Genomic DNA, 20,703 nt, shown 5'->3' on the forward strand with positions numbered 1-20,703 from the left:
TAGAGTGATCAAAAAAAGCAAAGACCAGACAAGAGTGGTGACATTGGAGAGTATTTCCAGGATGGTGACCTATGGTATTAACATCTTAAAGAGGCTGAGGAGCAAGAGAAAGGAAGTAGCAAGTGAAAATAATCACTGTATCCACCATGGACTATAGTGTGTGGTAGGCTCATGGTAGCAGGCTTATTCATGGCATTTTTCTGAATTTTTGTAATTGATTTTCCTAAAAGCCACAGCTTGCATTGCAAAATCATGCTCTCGGTTTCATTCAGACTATCCATGTGCGGACTGCAGTTAACTTTCTTTTTTTTTTTAAATTTATTTTTATTTTTATTTATGATAGTCACAGAGAGAGAGAGAGAGAGAGAGAGAGGCAGACACACAGGCAGAGGGAGAAGCAGGCTCCATGCACTGGGAGCCCGACGTGGGATTCAATCCCGGGTCTCCAGGATCGCGCCCTGGGCCAAAGGCAGGCGCCAAACCGCTGCGCCACCCAGGGATCCCTGCAGTTAACTTTCTAAAGAACTATCTGCCCTTGAGAAACTCACGTGTTTGTTGAGTATGTATGTTTGCCTCTCTTTGATTTTCTGTCCCTTCTCTGCTTAGAGGCCAGGGGTATCACTGATTTCTCTTCAGGCCCTTCTTTATCTCAGCAGATAGCCTTCCATATTCTGAAAGAACGTTTTCCAATCACTCTCCTCTGATTAAAACCTACCTCTCGTGTGCACTGCAGACTTTTAAACCAACATTTATTCAGCACCTAAGGTGAATGGATTTGAATGTAAAGGTCTATGGTTTGTCCCTAGGAGATGTTCAGGACAGTGAGTGACACGTTCATAAGTAAGTGTCATATAAGGCAGAGTGATGTCCTCTCAGAGTAGAAAAACAGAGGTGATTTGATTCCAAGAACAAACAATTTATTCTGCTAAAAGACAATCTGATAAATTTATCTGAGCTGATAAACTTATTTGATGGCTGAAAAGCCAAGATGAGGATGACATCTACATTTAACTAGTCTTTCAGTTTTAATCTAAGGTACTAAATAAAGGGATAATTAAGGCATTATCCTGAAGGGAATTTTTTTGGTTAAGGGCAACTTGTCTAGAATTTCTTTAATCAAAGTTGGTGGCCACAGAGTTAGTGATTTATTTTGTTTTAACATAAGGCTAGTCTTTTTTTTTTTTCTTTTCTTATTTGTGAGTCCTTGCTACCCTTAATTCCATTTCTTTACCATTTCTTTTTGCTTCTGCTGCTTGTGGTTATGAGCTCAGAGCAGACATTTAATGCAGATGAATGCTGTAATCACCTGAATTTGCCTAAATTTCTTATCAATTATTATTCTCTGTTCTTTGTGTCCTATATTCTTTAGCCTTTGTAAGGCCAAGATGCCTTAACATTCCCCTCAGCCTGACCAAACTTCAGATGGGTTTCTTCCTGACCCTAGGCTTCCAACCTCCTTTCCTTGGAGCTTTTACTTCAGAAACTTTTCATTGTAAATTCTTTGTCTGCCTCGTTGAGAAGTAATCTCCCAGCCTCTTGCCAGTTTTACAGCCCAGGAATATCTTTCTTTATTTTTTTCTTTCTTTTTTATTTATTTTTTAATATTTATTTATTTATTTATTTATTTATTTATTTATTTATTTATTTATTTATTTATTTATTTATTTTTCAGGAATATCTTTCTTAAGGACATGGGAGCCAAACTATTGAAGCGCAATCATTGAAGGAGATCTCTAATTCTCTGTTGAAGGGTAGAAGCCTAACTTTCTAATGGGGACAATTAGCAGGATTTTTGCAGTAGCTCACCTCAGTACTTAAAAACCCTCCTGCCTTCCACAGGAGCTGAGTCCAATCTCTCTTTTCTCTTGCACTAGGTCTTGACTGCATTTCAATAATCTTGAATAAAGTCTTCCCTGCCTTAACTCCTTCACAGGCAATTTTTCTTTGACATTTGTAATCGCCAAAACAAAGGATCTCTTTGGCACTTTCATTTGCTGTCTTAAAAAAAAATTGTTTCTAGAAAATACTTAGCTGACCAGGTTTTTAATTTCCTCCTCCTTTTTTTTTTTTTTTAAGCTCCCTCACAGAATCCTGGGGTAACTTACTTTCCAAGGCCTGATGTCAATCTTCCTTTATAGTTTCCTTGTTTTTTGTTTTTTGTTTTGTTTTTGGTGTCCTGCTGATAGAGCTGCTGAGGTAACCCATATGTTTTTCAACTATTTAACACATTCTCAATGAGATCACTTCTCTTTTTTGTATGACAGTCTACCTAACAACAACAATTCTTCCTTTTGCAATCTGCCAGTTGTCTTATCTGGCAGAATTCCACTTACTGTGGACATGTCCTCCTAAGTGTCAATCTAGAGATGATGTTCACTAGAGCATTGTTAAGGTCAGATGTGCTTTCCTCTCTGGGGCCAACATCTGAGTCTATTATTTAACACGCCCAAGGAAGAAAGACACACGTTTGTGTGGCTTGCTTGACTATTCTGATCACACTAATCAGAAGAACTCATGAAATGATTCAATAAATGCATGACATTCCTGAGAAGTTTCTATGAAGATAAAGTTACAAAGTGGGAAACAAATGCACAATTTTCCTATGTCTCTCTCCCTTGAAAAACGTGGAGGTTTTCTGTTTCTGTGGCTATAAAACTTATGTCCATCATCCTTTGATTTGGACAACTCTACCTCGGAAGACATTTGCAACTTATGTATTTGTCTGTGCCAAGGATCACAGCAGGTGCAGAAGAACTAGGACAGTGTACTTACATTTGGACAAATATTTACAAAATCATTAACAAAGCACACTTTTGTAATTCGTGCAGTGCATTGGCTGATATATCTTTAATGTAACAATGATAAATTCAAATCCCCCCAAAACTTTAGTGCTTTGTTATGTTAAATAGCAATATATTTTTCTTTTCCTGACAAAACACTGGCCCATGATGTATGGGGCTCCTGACTTTTAGTCTAAGAATCTGTGGTCTTGCATTTTGTTGAGGTGGGCAGAGGTAACTAGGTTCCTTCCTCTGATAGATATGTATCAACAAAGGTCACAATTCCAGGTGGCTGGCCATGCCAGAAGTGAAGATATAGGGCCAAACACGGCCTAGGAAATTGGAAGGTCATGGTTGCAACTCTCTGAGGCACTTTAGACATGTCTCTGAGAGTGGAAAAAGCAAGAAGCATGATTGAGATTCCTCACGTCAATTTTAATTTTCTTTCCTTTTTGTTAGTTCTGAAGCTGTCTTGGTGCCTCCAGATTACTGGGACATGATAAAGGGAAATATGAATCTTATTATCTGCTCCCGACCCTCATTCTTGCCAAATCAGTTCCAGTCTCCGGTAGAAATCTAATTTTGTCTACTGCCTTCTCAGAGAGAAAGGATTACAACTCCCTTCTGCTCATCTTCATTCCTTATGCAAGGAAGGAGAGATAAAAAGACAATAAGAGAATTGTACTTTTTTCTTTATAACACTGAATTTGAGATGTGTGCCCCCCACCATGTCAAATTCTTCTTCCTTATGAATAAGAAATGATGGTCTGTGGGATGCAAGGGTGGCTTAGTCGGTTAAGCTGTTAATCAACGAACTCTTGATTTTGGTTCAGGTCATGATCTCAGGGTGGTGAGATCAAGCCCTGTGTCAGGTTCTGTGCTGAGTGAGGAGCCTGCTTAAGTTTCTCTCTGCCTCTCCTCTGCCCCACCTCCCCTGCTTACACATACTCTCTTTCTTGCTAAAAAGAAAGAAAGAAATAATAGTCTGTAATGGAGACACTACCAACCAATTAATTATACGGCAATCTGGCATTTACACAAATCAATATCTTTATTTAATGGATTCTTCACTGAGGTGAGTAAATATAACCTTAGTTTGGTTTCCCTCATGTAGAGGTCACTTCCAAGCTCTTTAAAAAAAAAAATTATTTATTTATTTTAGAGAGAGAGCATGCTTGTGAGTGTGGGGGAGAAGCAGAGGGAGGGTGAGAGAGAGAATCTCAAGCTAACTTCCTGCCCTACTCAGTGCTCTATCCCAAGATCCTAAGATCATGACCTGAGCTGAAACAAAGAGTCTGTTGCTTAACTGACTGAGCCACCCAGATGCTCTACCTCCAAACTCTTTATTTTCCTTTTCACTTTTTAGTAACGAGTTTGTGGGACAGACTCCACCCCTCTCCATAAAGTCCAAAAGTCATTTCACAAACTATATCTAATGCCAGATATATGGCTATATGAGTGTGCTAGACAGCAATATTGTGGGGACGTGAACACGGATTTTAAAATGCAGGAGACTGTGTTAGTGCCAACACTAAATAGTGTTTACCAAGTGTTCATGTGTTCATATATACTTGGCTTCGTGAAAATTTTTTCTTTCATAGAAAATATACAATCTAGTAATAAATTATGATGATTCACTAATTTCACTCTTACCCAATAGGAAGCAAAATTGCCCAAATGTGAATTTTATACAAGGAATTTAGGATTTTAAGGAAAAGGACAAATGCCATAAGGATTAAGTAGATACTTCCAGTCTTTCTGTGAGTATTCAATGGAAACTATAGGGTGTTCCTGAGAAGTTCCATACTTACTCATCTCTGCAAACAGCTGTCTTCTTTCTGCCATGGTATTTCCTCTTTTCCCACTATCTTCAATCATTCTAGGAGGCAAAATGGTTACAATGTTATTACCCTCATGCTAATGAGGCAAACAGCCATTTCTATGTTAACACACTTGCTGTAGTTATGCCACAAACATAGACAAACTATTTAAAACTGTATTTAGAAAGTATAGCTTTACTTTCACTACTAAATTGCCATACATATTTTTTCATACACAATGTTGTTGTAATTGTTGGAGGGAGTATAAAATTTTTATTTTCTAACATAAAAATAACTACAATAGCAGATGACCTTGTGCCAAACTGAATACAACCATCCACCATCTGTTGTTAGGTGGTTCATTTCATATATAGTTTCTCTTTCAATTTTGGGAATACCTACAAAGAACATAGAGCAGATATTATGGATTCCATTAAACAAATGATGAGATAGAGAGTCTTGTGAGACTTAGTAAAGTGAATGGTGTAAACCTTGGACCCCCAAGACCAGTTTGCCTTCTGCCATATTCTGCTGCAGGTTGTCGCTGTGTACTCAAAACCGCAGTTTAGATGCAGGTTATTTTCTAAATATTGACCTTTAAGCGTTTGGAATCTGCAACAGTTTTTCTATACATAATTTCATGCAAAGTGGTTAGGTTCACATCTTTCTACTTAACCATAGTACTGTCTGCAGTAACCATTTAAAAAGTGCTATGAAAATGCCAACAGATAAAACAATAAAAAAATATTTAAAAAAATTTAAATCTGACTTGAGGAGAAAGAAGATAATGAGAAATTTATTGAAAATGTTCTCTAGACTGATAGAGGACTTTGGGCTCATATTAAGGGTTTTATAGGTGGATGTAGTCGATTTTTTATTATATCTAATTAAACATTTATTTATTTATTTTAAAGAATTTTATTTAGCTATTTATTCATGAGAGACACAGATAGAGAGTGGCAGAGACATAGGCAGAGGGAGAAGCAGGCTCCCTGCGGGAGGGGTAGGGGTGGGGGTGGCTGATGTGGGACTTGATCCCAGGACCCCGGGATCATGACCTGAGCTGAAGGCAGATGCACAACCACTGAGCCACTCATGTGCTCCTAATTAAACTTAAAAAACAAAACAAAACTAAAGTTTCCTCTCTCGTACACGCATGTACACACATACCACATACCACCGTGTTTTGATTCTCAGGTGTGATAAACAGAAGGCATAGCTGATCTTCCTGCCTGTCTTTTGATGGACTATGCTCTTTCTCAAATATGGTTCTCTGTCTATGCTACTTTTTTTTTTTTAAAGATTTTATTTACTTATTCATGAGAGACACACAGAGAGAGGCAGAGACACAGGCAGAGGGAGAAGCAGGCTCCATGCAGGGAGCCCAATGTAGGACTCAATCCTGGGACTCCAGGACCACGCCCTGGGCTGAAGGCAGGCGCTAAACTGCTGAGCCACCCAGGGATCCCCTGTCTATGCTACTTTATGGTCCAGATTCCCCTCTCCCTGAGTCTAGCTAACTGGTAGTAACCCTTCAGCTTAGTTTAGGATCTCCCTGAGAAATCCTCCTTAACTCTATGATCGGCTGGGTTTGGTGCCTTTCCTCTGAGCCTCCACAGCTCACTATCCCTTTCTCTCAATGCTGAAAAGTCACCTCACAAATCTTTATTGAGTGCCTTCTAGACTCCAGGAACCATGGTAAGTTCTAGGTGTGCAAAAATGATGAAGTCACAGTTCTTAGCCACAAGGTGCTTACACTCTAGTCAGGGAGATACAAAAGCAGAGAAGCTGTGAAACCACAATGGAGTAATTATAGCCACAGAAGTGGAAAGATTTGTGAGTGTGAGAGACATTGACAACCTGAGGGTAAATTTAGTAGAACTAGCTTGCAGAAGACAGCTCAAAAGATAATGGAGCTGTATACAAAATAACTCACCTAAGGGTAAAAGAAAATACTGATGGTGAAAAGCAATGCGATGCCAGTTATTCTCGTCAAAGAGCCTCACTTGTTGTTTCTATGAATGAAGGATTATTTGCCTACTGCCAGGAAGGGAAAGAAGGGCATGGGACAGCCTTGGTTTACATAGTTAAGGGAAGACTGTGTTCCCATTCACGATGGGTGATGATGTACCCAGAGTCTGGCCTAAATAACAACTGGAAAAGAGTAGGGTTATTTTTTTTTTTAAGAGTAGGGTTATTAATGAAATGTCTTCAATTTGGTAACAATTCACTGCTGAACGTAGTCAAGTTTCTTTCTATGATTTTAAATGTGCAGGTATGGTTGAAATACAGAGATCTGGAGAAAAACACACCCCTCCTGATTCACAGAACCACATCGCCTTTACTCCAGAGGAAGTAGGTAGATGATACTCTGACATTCACAAAATAGTCTGGATACAGCTTCCAATTTTTATTTCAAGAGCTTAGAAGTAGAGTCGAAGCAATAGATAAGGGAAAGAACCAGTGATACATTCCTACATCTGTCTGTATGTTGGAATGAGTTGAAAAGAACTGTTAAAAATAAATCACAAAGGATGGCAGGCTGGAAAGCTCTGATTGAAAATGTCAGGGAAGGAAAGACTGGCCTCCAAACCCACAGTGCTCACTGCCTGTACCCTCAATCGGTACTGTTTGTGACACCTATTTTCTAGTCAACTTTTTGTGTGTCTCTCTGTAAGGTTTTTGAGGGCAGTAACTTCAAACATTTTAAGTTCTTTACAGTGCCTAGCAAAATCCAATCAGCAATGATATGTCCAGTTAGTAATTATTGAAAAAAAATGAATGAAACAAAAAAAATTGAGGAAGGAACAGTAAGAGCTAAGTTTGCTCTCCCATGAAATGGACTTTCAATTATATTTCCAAAAACTGACTCACAGAAGAGTTCAAATCAGATCTCACTTGTTTCAGAAATTAATTATTTGAAATGAGGGAGACTAATTTATATCTATTATAATCTAGGACCATACATTTTAAAGCAAAATCTTGTCCTATGAAGCAGAAGTTAAAATAGATGCAAACTACCCTGATGTCACCGTTTGGTCTATTCATCATCATTTCATAATTAATTAACTCATAAAAGAACCATCATTAGTTAAATAATAGGAATTAATTCTCACTTCTAAGTAAAATGTGTACCTCAGAAGATCATGAAGGAAAAACTCAGTAGTGTGAAATAATAGAAAGCATGAAATATAATTACAAATATAAAAGGAAAATAACACATTTCTCATTTTACCCATAAAGTTTCCTGGAAGCAGCACTATTAGATAAAATTGAGAATATGCATTTATTACCCATTGATCACAGTCATAATGGTAAAAAAAAGGAAGGCATGCTAGTTTTACTGTTTATACAGATTTAACAGAGGAACTTATGGACAGAGTCAGCTCATGAATCAAATAGGCAAGGAGCACCACTGTGGACTCCTTAGATTCCAATTTAACTCTGATCAGTGGGACTTGAGATACATAATGCTTGAGTTTCTTCTTAGAAGGAAGAGCAAAACTTTCAGTAGGGGAAGGAGGGAGGGTTTTTGCAGAGAGCAATTTTGCTTCTGAAATTGTCACGAAGCTCTGCTTTTCATGAATTTCAGTATAACAACAGCTGCCCAAAGTCATATGGAGGAGATGAAGGGGAAAAGAACCCATCTGTGACAATACTAATGTCACAAGGTGTGTGGCTCACCAACAGGCCTAATCTGGTTTCTTTTACTCCCTCATGTAGACAAGATGCTTACAATCTCAGAATTTACCAGATTGCATAAATGTCAAAATAGCAAAAGGAACTAACAGGTAATAAATAAGTGATGAGCCCCATTAAGACATTTCCTTTACTAGGGTTCAGTCCCATGAATTAAAAACACTGTTTAATTGTGTGTGTTGTTTTCATTTATGAGAATCTATCCATTTCATTTACTTAAGAAATATTTATAAGGCAGCTATAATTTGTCAGATCCTCTGCTAGTTTCTCAAGATACAAAGATGAATAAGACATGATCCTTGCTTTTAAGAAGCTCACGGTTTAGAAGGAGAAACAAATTATTCCAAATGATAATAGTAATTTGGTGTAATACATACAATAATAAAAATATGTATTACTAAATATAGTAGTTTACTTCTGGTAAATCTGAAGGAGGCATCAAACGGTGACTCTGGGACAGAGTTTTAGAGGACAAACAAGAATTTTCCAGATAGAAATGGGTGAAGAAAGGATAATCAGCATTAGAGGTAATCATGAAAAAACCAGGGAGCTTTAACAAGAATATATGGGAACTGAGAATGGTTCAGTATTGCTGAGGGCAAGTATGAGATGCCAGGACAGACATCAGATCTAGAAGGTCTATTCTTCATGTCTAGGCAGTATAGGGCTTCCCTGTTGAAGACTGGATGCCACCCACGGTTAAGTAGGGAACTGATGTATACAGATATAGGTTTTGCCAAGATGACTCCAAAAGATCGGGTAGGTAGGAGGGTAGAGGAGGGCACACATGATTAAGAGAAGAGTCCAGTTTGCCAGATACTTTCATGATTCCGGAGCAAGAATACCATATCTTATGCTAAAGGATTGATTTGAGAGTCAGGGCACATGATCTGCAGTCCACATGAAGAATGGTGGAGGAGAAGAACTCAGCCTTTGCCCTCCCACACCATTTCATACGTTGGAGCAAACAATCTGCTGCAGTAATGACTTCATAGAAAGTGAGTTCCTCAAGTCACCTTCTTCCAGTATTGGCCAAAAGAGGGCCACAAAACTGGACCAGGAGGGCTCCTGCTTTCTGCCCCCATTTATGGGGGACAAATGAAATAACAGAGAAGAATAATGTGGGAACCAGCAAGAAATAAAGAATAAATCCAAATACAGGGCACGGAGTGTTAGAAGAAATGTGAATTGTATTTTGGCATGGTGAGAACAAGTTCACATTGAAATATCACATTCTTGAGTTACTTCCTTCATGACACTTCTTTAATCCAACATCGCCCATACTAGACACACATTTCTATGCCACATGACATAAGAAGTTTTAAACGTAAAATATTACACCAATGGTGTCTTACATTTGTATAACTTTCTGAAGATTATAAAATGCTTTTCCCCTGACAACCTTGTGAGGAGCTTGGAGAGACATGATTATTCCTAAATTACAGCCAAAGAGCCAAAGAGCTTGAGACTCAGGCAGGTAAAAAAAAATGTTTCCCCAAAACACATTTCGTGGCAGGAGAAGACATTTCATCCTTTTTTTTTTTTTTTTTTTTGGCTTTTACTTTTTAAATTCCTAGGCTGGTATGAATTCTAATCACTAGTAATCTTCCTCCAGCTGCCACTGTTGAATACAAATTAAGATTTCCTGCAACTAGTAATGAAAATAAGTTGATAGAACTAGGTGATTGGCAGGCCAGAAGGAGATGGAGGGGAAGGGTCTACAGTGCTTTCAAACTGCAGGGGAGAGTCCTTTATAAGGCAGCTATAATTTGTCAGATCCTCTGCTAGTTTCTCAAGATCCAAAGATGAATAAGACATGATCCTTGCTTTTAAGAAGCTCATGGTTTAGAAGGAGAAACAAATTATTCCAAATGATAATAGTAATTTGGTGTAATACATACTCCCTAACGGAACCCTCCTATTCTAAAACATTGTTATACTGGAAATAATCATGGAGATGGAAATGGTTCCCAGTCGTTTGGACTGATGGAAATCCAGATACGTAGAAACACACCAAGTCACACGTTGGTTCACATTCTCATGTTTTAAGTCCACAAAAGCCGACAATGTTTTTAAAAACGTCTGGCTCTGCTTTGCCTCTGCTCCACTTGAGCAAACACTCAAGACCTGCAGACTTTGTGTTTATTTTTTTTATTTTTTTTCTTTGTGTTTAGATGATAAGACTGTTTCCAGGCCTTATTTTCCTTTGCTTTGCTCCACGTTGGATGACAAGAGGGTGCTGGGTTCACCAATCACCCAGCCTTGCAATCCCCCAAGTTAATAACTGTAGGGAAGGCCATTTCAAGCTCCTTTCCTCCTTTAATTGATTTATTGGTGGCATATAAATGCCTATTTCCATTTCTGTTAATGAAAGAGGCCTCTGATAGGACTTTCTCAGATTTACATTCTCAGCCTCATCTTTGGCAATATAATAAAAAAGTATTCAGAGCTCTTTCCTGAGGCAAAGGATAATTGCACTTGCTTTTACTTCTCAGTCCTTTATCAAGATGAGCTCCTGCAAGTAGGAAAATGCTGTTACTAAAATAAATGGCTATAATGGGTTTCAGATTTCTTTTACTTTGAGTATCATCTTCTGCTCTTGGAACTTGGATCTTGTGATTGGGGGCCAGAGCTATGAGCTCACTATTTTAGTATAATGACCAGCATTATTAGGGATTTTGATCTCCTCTCCAAAGTGCCAACTGTAGTAGTTCTTGGCTGTGGCTGCCCATCACACTAGCTTGAAGACCTTGGAAAAATGCAAATACTTGGATCTACTGAATCTGGGGTTGGAACTGAGCATTCATGTTTGTAAGAGCCCCAGAGGCACTCCTGATATATAGCCATGTTTGAGTTAGAAATATAATACTTGTTGAGTTTGACCACGAACCTCTTCACAGAACATCAGGATGGAATTCTTACGTTGCCTTGTAATATGTTTCTCTTGTTTGTTAAGACCCTCTTTAAAATGTACTTTGAGCCCAGGGAGAAGATAATTAATTCTTTGGGGAATATAAATATAAACATTTACATACAATGATATTGAGTACCTAATGAGGCAAACTTTAAGGAAGAGGAAATGCCATTAAAAAGTTGAGAAAACCATTTTTGTTCTGGGAAGAACTACTCTTAGCGGTACTGTCAAGTCAGGAAGGAACCTACTGTTCTGGGGTAAGAGTGTACCCGATGTTTAAAGACATTTGGTTTTGTTTGCTTTCATTTGGCTTGGTAAAAGGCTAGGAGTCCTGCCCATTAGCAACTGCTATCACCCTCGCCTCCTCCTTCTTAGTAAGCAATGGCTTAAAGATTGCAGAGCAAGGCTGGGAGCAACTTGGCGTGGGTAAAAAAGAAACTTTTGGAAGGAAGATAATGAATATTTGAACTCTGTAACATGGGGTTTGAAGTTATTAGAATGTCCCTGAAGGACCAGAGAGCCCTGTCTGGGAGCTCAATTAAAAGGACTTCTCCTAAAAAAGAAAAAAAATAATAAATAAAAGGACCTCTCCTAAGGTGAGATCACTATCAGGAGAGGGTTGTTTATACTGATGCTTCCAGCACTGCACTAGGCCCCCAGATTTTTCAGAGAACTACATTTTATTCAATATGATGTGCCTTTGGGACAATGGTTTTGTATGTGTGTGTGTATGTGTGTGTATCAATATTTCTCAAGAGGAATAATGAGTATAGGGCACTTGGTCATGGTGGAACTATGGTTGTCCCTAACACTAGAGAGTGAGGTTTCTTTGTCCTCTTACTGGGATTGCTATATTCTTAACTTCTGGGGGACAGGTGTTAGGAAATGGCTGTCTTCTGATCATTTGGAACTTTCTCAATTCAGTGTAAGATGTCACTGTTCATAAACATAGGTCTGTTTCTTTTTCCTATATGTCTAATACTTGAAAACAAATAAATGAAAAGTTCTCTCCCCCCAGAAGTAGAAGACTGATTATTTTTCATTAATCTTACACCAGGACAACCCTCATTTTTGTAACTTAATTTATGAGAACCGCTTATTATAGTGAGATTATGCTGTATATATATACAGAGACATTTATAAAAGTAAAATATTTTGAAAAATTTTAAGATTGTAATTCCAAATTTTGTTCAAGTGACTGAGTTCACTTTAGTTTCTCAATAATGAGGCTTCCAAATGACAGGATGTATTAGCTGATTAAGCAGTGCAATGCTGTCCAGTTCAGAGCTAAGATTTAGATCCTTTTAATGTTTTGATAAAAGGTTAAGGACCCTCACCCCCCCAAAACGATTACATATGTACACGGATATGCAAATAAAGGAAGTGTAGTTGCTTATGTGGGCTGGTTTAGGGCAAGAAGGCCAGGATTAGTGAGAATCAAAGGTAGATTTGTTTTATAGGGAGCACCAACTGTTGGTCAGTCACAATGGGCATATCTGCAAATCAACTGCTCAGGGAGAGAGCGCAAGAAGGCTCATGGAGACTAGACCCTTTAAGGCCAGACAAAAGGGAAAGATGGCACGGAGAAGGCAGTGATGGGCTCCTCACATGGTAGAAACCAGAGCACTTTGGTCTACACACTTATCACATCAGGCAGAAACTTGCATCTGATAAATCCGAAGTGCTTTAGGACCTTATGGTGTAACTCCTGGTGCTTGAAAGGATTCTAACTCTTCTTTGTTTTGAAGGATCTTAAAAAGAGTAGTAGAAAGAGATAGGTTCCCTCTTGTCCCATTATAATGCATTAAGGGGAAAGAAAAACTGAGGCAGCTATTAATTCACGGGCCAATTGTTGTTTAGACTTCTGGAAATATGACATCCAGGAGAAGAACTTGGAAAAACAAAGTGAGAATAAGTGTAGGACATGGCATTGAGCATTGAGATATAAGCCAGGGAGGCTTGTGTGCTTTATAATGTCCATTTTTTATTTTTTAGGGTTAAGGAGTGTTTTGTGCGGAGAGGTAGAAAAGGCACAGTCAGGGAAAAAAGTTGTTTTCTGCAATAGGACAAGAAAAATCAGACTTTTTCTGGGAGAAGAAATAGTAATAATAAGATGAAAAGAATAACTACCATAATGCTATTTAAAACTATTACCATTTTACAAAAAAGCTTGCCCTATACCAAGCATTATGCAGGAGTTTTCTCATTCAGTTCTTATAAGAACAGCATATGTTGATATTGTTATTCCCATTTTACTGTGGACACCACCAATTTATCTGTGGACTTCAGAAGAATTAAGTAATTGCCTAAATGACCAATTTAGAGTTTCGAACCAGACACATCTGACTACAGAGTCCACTGGGCTTCTTAAGACCAAAACAGCATTGTATGAAGTAAGACTCAGGGGAACTTCTCCTTTTTCCCTGAGGATGGGCGTGGTGGGACATTCGTACACACACATACATGAACTAGGGTAAAGCATTGTTGAAGACATGCATTAGAAGATGCCAAGCAGAGCTGGGTGGGATGGTGGTAAGGGGTTGTGTGCTGGCATGATTTCTCTAAGGAAAGAGACCTACAAGTCATGAAGCACATAGGTCCTCTGCACTCTCTGCTTCAAGTTCTTTCTCCACCTCTCTTTGCATTTTATTCCCTCTTTCCTGGATCCTCTTCTTGCCCTTTCTTTTCCTTTCCTTAATGCTGCTCCTTTATTCACTTTCTACATTTCTATGTGTATTAGGGAATACGACCCAGACCAACAAAACAGACAGTTCTTAAACTTGAGAAAGAAGGACCAAGCAAGAATCGCTGGGAAAAGAAAAAAAGAATGTTATATGGTGAGTAAGTTCTGCAGATCAAATGTATGGCATGACGATTGTAGTAAATAATAATGAAATTTAAACTTGAACTTTGCTATGAGAGTAAATCTTAGGCTCTCCCATCAAAAAAGAAGGTAGGTACTTGAGGTGATGAATGGGTTAAGTAACTTGCTTGGGAGAATTATTTCAAAATGTATAGGTATATCAAATCATGTTGTACCCTTTACATATGTTACAGTTTTGTCAATTACACCTCAATAAAGCTGGGAATATTAAATTGCAAATTTCCCTGAGAGAATCAGAAAGTTCACCTTGGTATAACTAATTTGGTTGGTTTCTTCTTTTTTAGGGGGGTGGGGAAGGAGGAGCAAAGGGAGAGGGGGAGAGAGAACCTTAAGCAGGTTCTGTGCCAAGCATGGAGCCCTAAGTGGGACTCAATTTCATGATCCTGAGATTATGACCCCAAGACCATGATGACCTGGGCTGAAATCGAGAGTCAAACACTTAACCAAGTGAGCCACCCAGGTGCTCCAACTGTCTTTTGAGATAAAGATGATGGGCACTAAGATAGGCAGGCAGGAAGATATCAATATAACCACTACTATCTTTTAACAGATTCAAAACCAATAACAAGGCATGAAAAGAACACAGGGTTCCAAACACAGTCCGTGGAAGATATGAAAAGATGAAAGAGAGTGTCTATTAAATTATTTTTAAGTTCCCTTCCTCCTTACTAATTCTCCTATATGCCAGGACAAATATTTTCAAAGGGCAATTTTCAAAAATCCTAGATCATCAAAGAAACTATTTTGTTCTCATTTAAAATGAGGAGTAAAGAGCACCTGGGTGGCTCAGTGGTGGAACATCTGCCTTTGCCTCAGGTCATGATCTGGGGGTCTGGGATGGAGTCCTACATCAGGTTGCCTGTGAGGAGCTTGCTTCTCCCTCTGCCTATGGCTCTGCCTCTCTCTCTGTGTATCTCATGAGTAAAAAAATAAAATCTTTAAAAAACAACAACAAAACAAGGAGTAAGGGAATCTACACTTAACAACTTTTCAGTCTAGTGCAACGTGTCAGTAAAAAGTAGAATGGAGGGCAGCTCCGGTGGCTCAGCGGTTTAGCGCCACCTTCAGTCCAGGGCGTGATCCTGGAGACCCGGGATCGAGTCCGACGTCAGGCTCCCTGCATGCAAGCCTGCTTTTTCCTCTGCCTGTGTCTCTGTCTCTCTCTCCCTCTCTGTGTCTCTCATGAATAAATAAACATTTTTTAAAAAGTAGAATGGAGGCTAACCCATAGTTAAATATTAAATTAATTAATATTGTGCTTTTTTTCCTTTCTCTACTCAGATTCTCTCAGTGGAAAATATCTCAGGCTGATACAATATAAAACAACTCAGAAAACGACAATGACATTGTAGGGACTCTGATGATTGCTATTCAGTAGAGTCACAGCCAAGTATATGGGGTTAATACATGCACATGCCAAAATTAAATAGGCCACATGGAAAAGAAACAGGCAGAGTGTATGAGCTGCCAGAAGTATGGCTGCAAGATCCTCGGCAGTAAACAATGGCATTCTGCACACCATGGTCCTTTCCCTGAGACGAGGGCTTACTGGCATGACAAGAGTAGAGAATGGAAAGAGAAGAAACAGAGGCAGCCCTTATTTCTTGCCACTGGATCTGTTTCTATGAATTATAAGCCTCCCCGTTATGTCCCTTCCTTTGAAGAGAATTTGTCTGAAATTAAGGGATGACTGGAAGAAATCTCTGTTTCTTCAGAGAACCATGGCTCTAAGTTGGTGGTTGCCAAGAATTTTAGTGGGGAAGAATAGCTGGTGGGAAGGCGCCTTTTTCTCAGTCTTGAATCATGCAGGCCTACTGGATCATTTTGTTGAGGCAGAGACATGAATGCTTGGGTTATGTAGCAGGAAGGGACTATGAGATTCGTTCATGGAGAATAATAACAATAACAGCATGTATGAAATGCTTCCCATGTGTAGGGAGGCTCTGAATTATAAGCACTTTACATGCATTGTCCTATTTATTTCTTAACCTAACTCTGAGATAGGTCATATTACACTTCCCTGTTTTATAGAGGAGAAAACTATGGCTGAAGAGGTAGACAAAATAATGGCCTCCAAGGATGCATACATCCCAATCTCCAGATTTGTGAATATGTTACCTCACATAGCAAAAGGGACTTTGCAGATGTGATCAAATTAATGATTTTGAGATAAGGAGATTATCTTGGGTTATGTGCGTGGGCCCAATGTAATTATGAGTCCTTATAAAGGAAAGACACACTTTGGAGATGTAGGTAAGGCCCACAAACCAAGGAATGCAGGTGGCCTCTGGAAGCTGGAAAAGGCAAGGAAATGAATCCTCCTCTAGGACTTCCAGAAGGAAAGCAACCTTGCCAACACCCAATTTTGGCACAGTCAGACCCGTTTTGGACTTGCGTGTTGTTTTAAGCCATAAATCTGTGATAATTTGTTATAGCAGCAATAGAACACTAATCCAGATTGAATGCTTAAGAAACTTCCACAAGATCACAATACTGGTAGCCACAGAACCAGGAGTGGCATTTTACAAGTCTCTCCAGGAGCTCTATACTTGACCATCATGCTGCATGACCAACCTATTCATCCTTAGACTCGGCTTGCTCCCAAATACCATTCATTAATTTATTGAGACCTCCTATGTTCCTGCTTAATGTTTATGATCTTATTTAATACTCAGATCTGGAGGTGTTATCATTCCTATTTTACAGATGAGAAAAGAGATGAGGGTTAGAGATTTTTAAAAGCTAAAATTTATACCCAGGTCAATCTACCTGGCTGTCCTCCCAAGTTTTTAGCTTCTTCATCCTATTGCCATATACATCTGACCAACATTTATTTGGCATCTGTTAAACACTGTCATGAAGCAAAAACTCAAATTTGGGTGCTTTATCCCTCAGTAATTCTTGAACAAATCTAGATCCTACAGGAGTTGCTATATCAACTATGCTCTAGGAATATTCCACTCCAGAGGGTTAGTGGTGGAATTTCTGGACACAAAGTTATCATTGATACAAGCTCTTTCAATCTCAGTGGCTTAATGATAAGAATTAATTAGGCTACACTCTGATCCCATCTATATCAACAAACTAAATTAGCTCTGATTGCTTAATTAATATGGTCAAATTTAATAGAGGTAAATCTAGTAAAGAATACTTTCAGATTATTAAGATATGAGATCACATATCTGACTATCACAATATAAAAATTATTAGAACTCCGATCTACTACAGATCAGAAATCATCTGGATGGGAGAACATCCTGCTTTTAATTGATATAATATTTTGAAACAGGAGATGCTAGCTAACTAAAGGGTCTGCAAATGAGGTGCCTGCTGCTGGGAACTTTATGATCCCCAAAAGCCTATACCACAATGAAATGCATTTACTCTATTAAAAGATCACATCTTCTTATTATGTTATGCTATTTTTACCATAATACAAAGGACAAAGTGATGTACAATACAATTATGTAGAAAATGAATCTGCCTGGAGAACCAGAAAACAAAGTTAATTATTGAATCATAAACCCCCATGTTAACTGGTAAATGGCCACACACACACACGCACAAACAAAAAAGACCACACACATACACACACATGCACAAACACCCCATCTCTCTGACTCAGTGGTGTCCATACTTCAAACTACCCCTACTTCCATGGATACACAACTAGAATCAGTCACAGTGATACAAAGTAAGAGCTATAGCACAAAACATTTTTAGCCAAATAGCATCAATGTCACTGTGGATATGCTTTTGAGATTGTAAAAGTCATTCTTGTGATGCATCAGTATATGTCTGCTCTGTGAATCTGTGAATACTGAAAGCAAGTGTTCCAGATTCATGCTTCAGTGTCTGCATTTATGGAAACAAGTGTCCCTGGACCTTGTGAGAACATAGCAAAGGGTAATAAGCGGCAAGCTCTGCATCCAAGACTGAACAAGCAGTTCCTTTTTAAATAAAGGCTTTGGCGGAGGGGTACTCAAGCCATTTCCTGCCAGTCTGGCCACACAGACTAGTGCCTACTATTTCACTGTCATTTAATGCACCAGAGTAGTGATGCCTTTAATAGCACGTTAGTGACTTCAAAGACTTAATGAGTCTAAACTACTACCTGGAAATGATTAGGTTCTGAGAGAAGTAACTACTGAAAAACTGTTCTTTAAAAGCTCCAAAAAAACTGTCGAAAGGGATTCTGGGACATCGATATTAGCTATATGTGACCAACAGTATCCTTTGAGCCCACATAGTGAAGCTCCCTTCCATCTGTGAGCTGTTGTCTCATTGAGCTTGAAACATGAATCAGTCCCATTCTTACATAGTAACATCAAGTCAAGGCATTTCAAAAAGTACAGAGCCTTAATAACGTTTCAGGGGCCAGAAAAAAAAATGGTTTATAAATAAAGGAACCAGATCAAGAAGCTCCTTGTCATTATTTTCCTATTTGTAATATGTCGGTAATAACTGTTTCCCAACTCTGTGGTGTCACTTGGTGAGAACAATGACACTCAGAAATCAGGCGGCAAGTTTAAGGCTGCATGGTGAAGTAGCAAAATCAAAAAGTTTAAATTCTTGGGTCCTGGTTAGAGATGCTTTTCAGTATATAAATCATGTAATACTGCCTTTACAAGTCAATGACACTTTTCCTCTTTTATGATTTACCGATCTATTTCTTGGAGGCAGTGCCACTAGAGTCAAATGCTCTAGAGAACTTTTATCAAGAAATGAATATGAGGTGTTAGGGATGGGGCTGAGCGAGTAAAGAATGAGAACCTTGCAGTTCACAAGCGGTTGTTATAATCATAAGGACCTGCAGAAGTCTTCTCAAGCAGGCAAGTCATTGCCCTATGGAACCATATGCCTGAAAATGCTTTAAACTTGAGTTATTGTTCTCCAAGGTCCATTAATAGTCTGCAAAGCAGCCAAGTTAGTGAGTCCTTGAAATGACAGCCTTTTGAAGTTTGGTATGCCTTTGTTCATCCCAAATTTAGGATTATGCCAATATTTTCTGGAGGTGTGTAGGGGGAAGACTAGTTGTGATGGTGAAGAATAGAAAGTGACTAACCCTCTCACCTCCAAACAAAAAGAAAAATAAAAAAGATGGTCATTTTTAGCTTTTAAATATGTCACTTACAGTATGACCAGAGTGCTTATTTTTTTTAATATGGTGCCTGCTTATATCCTAATTACACAGAATCAGAGTCAGGTGTTTTTTTAGTTTAAAAAAGTTAAGCTAATTACGCAGTTTTCCTCTGCAAAAGTTGTCAAGAGTTATTTGCAACATGCTCTTGGCAACTTTTTCTAACACAGCATTCAATGCCAATCCTCCATTAATGTGGTGCTCATGGCTCTTGACTCTCAGAACCAGGACCGTGAACTCTGAAGGAGACATCAGGTAGAAGGGGCGTGGGAAAAAGACATTACAATTAGATCAACATTTCTTACTGTCAAATACTCTCCTCTTACAGACACAGTAGACTCCTAAGAGTAGAAGGAAGGGGTGCATCAGGTCAGGGACAGCAGGTAGAAGGAGGGAATGAAGAGGTCAAGGTGTCCAGGCTTGGCTTAGTTTACTCAGCAATCTGGATTGTTAGTAAACCATGTGAGGGGCAAACAACCAATACGGACACCTTTGTTTTAAAACAAATAGACAAAAAAAAAATAAAATAAAACAAATAGACAGGGATCCCTGGGTGGCGCAGCGGTTTGGTGCCTGCCTTTGGCCCAGGGCGTGATCCTGGAGACCCGGGATCGAATCCCACATCGGGCTCCCGGTGCATGGAGCCTGCTTCTCCCTCTGCCTATGTCTCTGCCCCTCTCACTCTCTCTCTCTATCATAAGTAATAAATAAAAATAAAATAAAACAAATAGACATACTACGTTGTTTAATTTCTGGAGTCCCTGGGGTAGTCTCACTAGTGGAGGCTGTACTGTGGCTGCCTTTCTTGGTTTGGATGTCACGCTTTATTATGGCAGGCTGTGATTATATGAGCTTATTTAGGAGCCATGCCTTTTTTTATCTAATGGCCTCCATAGTCAACTAAGATGCATTCTGACGACCAGCACGTAAATGCAGGTTGGGCTTCCCGCTGCCTTTAATTTAAAATCCAAATCCTTAAAATGTCTTTGCAGGTCTGAGCAATTGGGCTCCTAGGTTCACTATTGACACATGTCACTCTGTTCACTCACTGCACAGCAGTCACACATGGCTCTGGGCCTTCTGTTCCTTTGCCTGGAATATGCGCTTCTCTTTTCCCAGTGCACATCCCAACTGCTCTCAGCCCCAAACCTGGCCAGCCCATTAGCATCACCACCCTAGGGCAGCCTTTCCTAATTTCCACTAACACACTCTAGCTCTCTGCTTTCATAATGCCCTCATAATTTACTTTTATAACAGTTATCAAAATTATAGCCATAGAATACTTTATGAAATTGGTTTTTTGGGGTCTGTATCACTCATAAGACTGTCAGTTTCATGAAGGGCATGCAGCATCTCAGTGATGTTCATTATACCACTAGTGCCTAGAAGGAATGAGTGAAGCCAAGAAGGATGATTACATTGGCTGCAGGCCATTCGGGTGGCTTCCGTTGTACAGAGGAGGAGAA

General features: G+C 39.0%; 1 protein-coding gene across 23 annotated transcripts in view; it reads right to left on the minus strand.

The window, feature by feature from the left end:
* DTNA (dystrobrevin alpha) overlaps positions 1 to 20,703 on the minus strand; it is a 354,043-nt gene that overhangs the window by 122,797 nt on the left and 210,543 nt on the right. For all 23 annotated transcript variants that reach the window (XM_055323947.1, XM_055323949.1, XM_055323948.1 and 20 more), the window contains one exon: positions 4,592 to 4,659. In XM_055323947.1, the coding sequence (XP_055179922.1) occupies positions 4,592 to 4,658 (67 nt within the window). In that variant the 5' untranslated portion in view covers position 4,659. The remainder of the gene's footprint in view (positions 1 to 4,591; positions 4,660 to 20,703) is intronic.

Source organism: Nyctereutes procyonoides, unplaced genomic scaffold, assembly GCF_905146905.1.
Source record: "Nyctereutes procyonoides isolate TBG_1078 unplaced genomic scaffold, NYPRO_anot_genome, whole genome shotgun sequence".
In the NCBI taxonomy this organism is placed as follows: domain Eukaryota; kingdom Metazoa; phylum Chordata; class Mammalia; order Carnivora; family Canidae; genus Nyctereutes; species Nyctereutes procyonoides.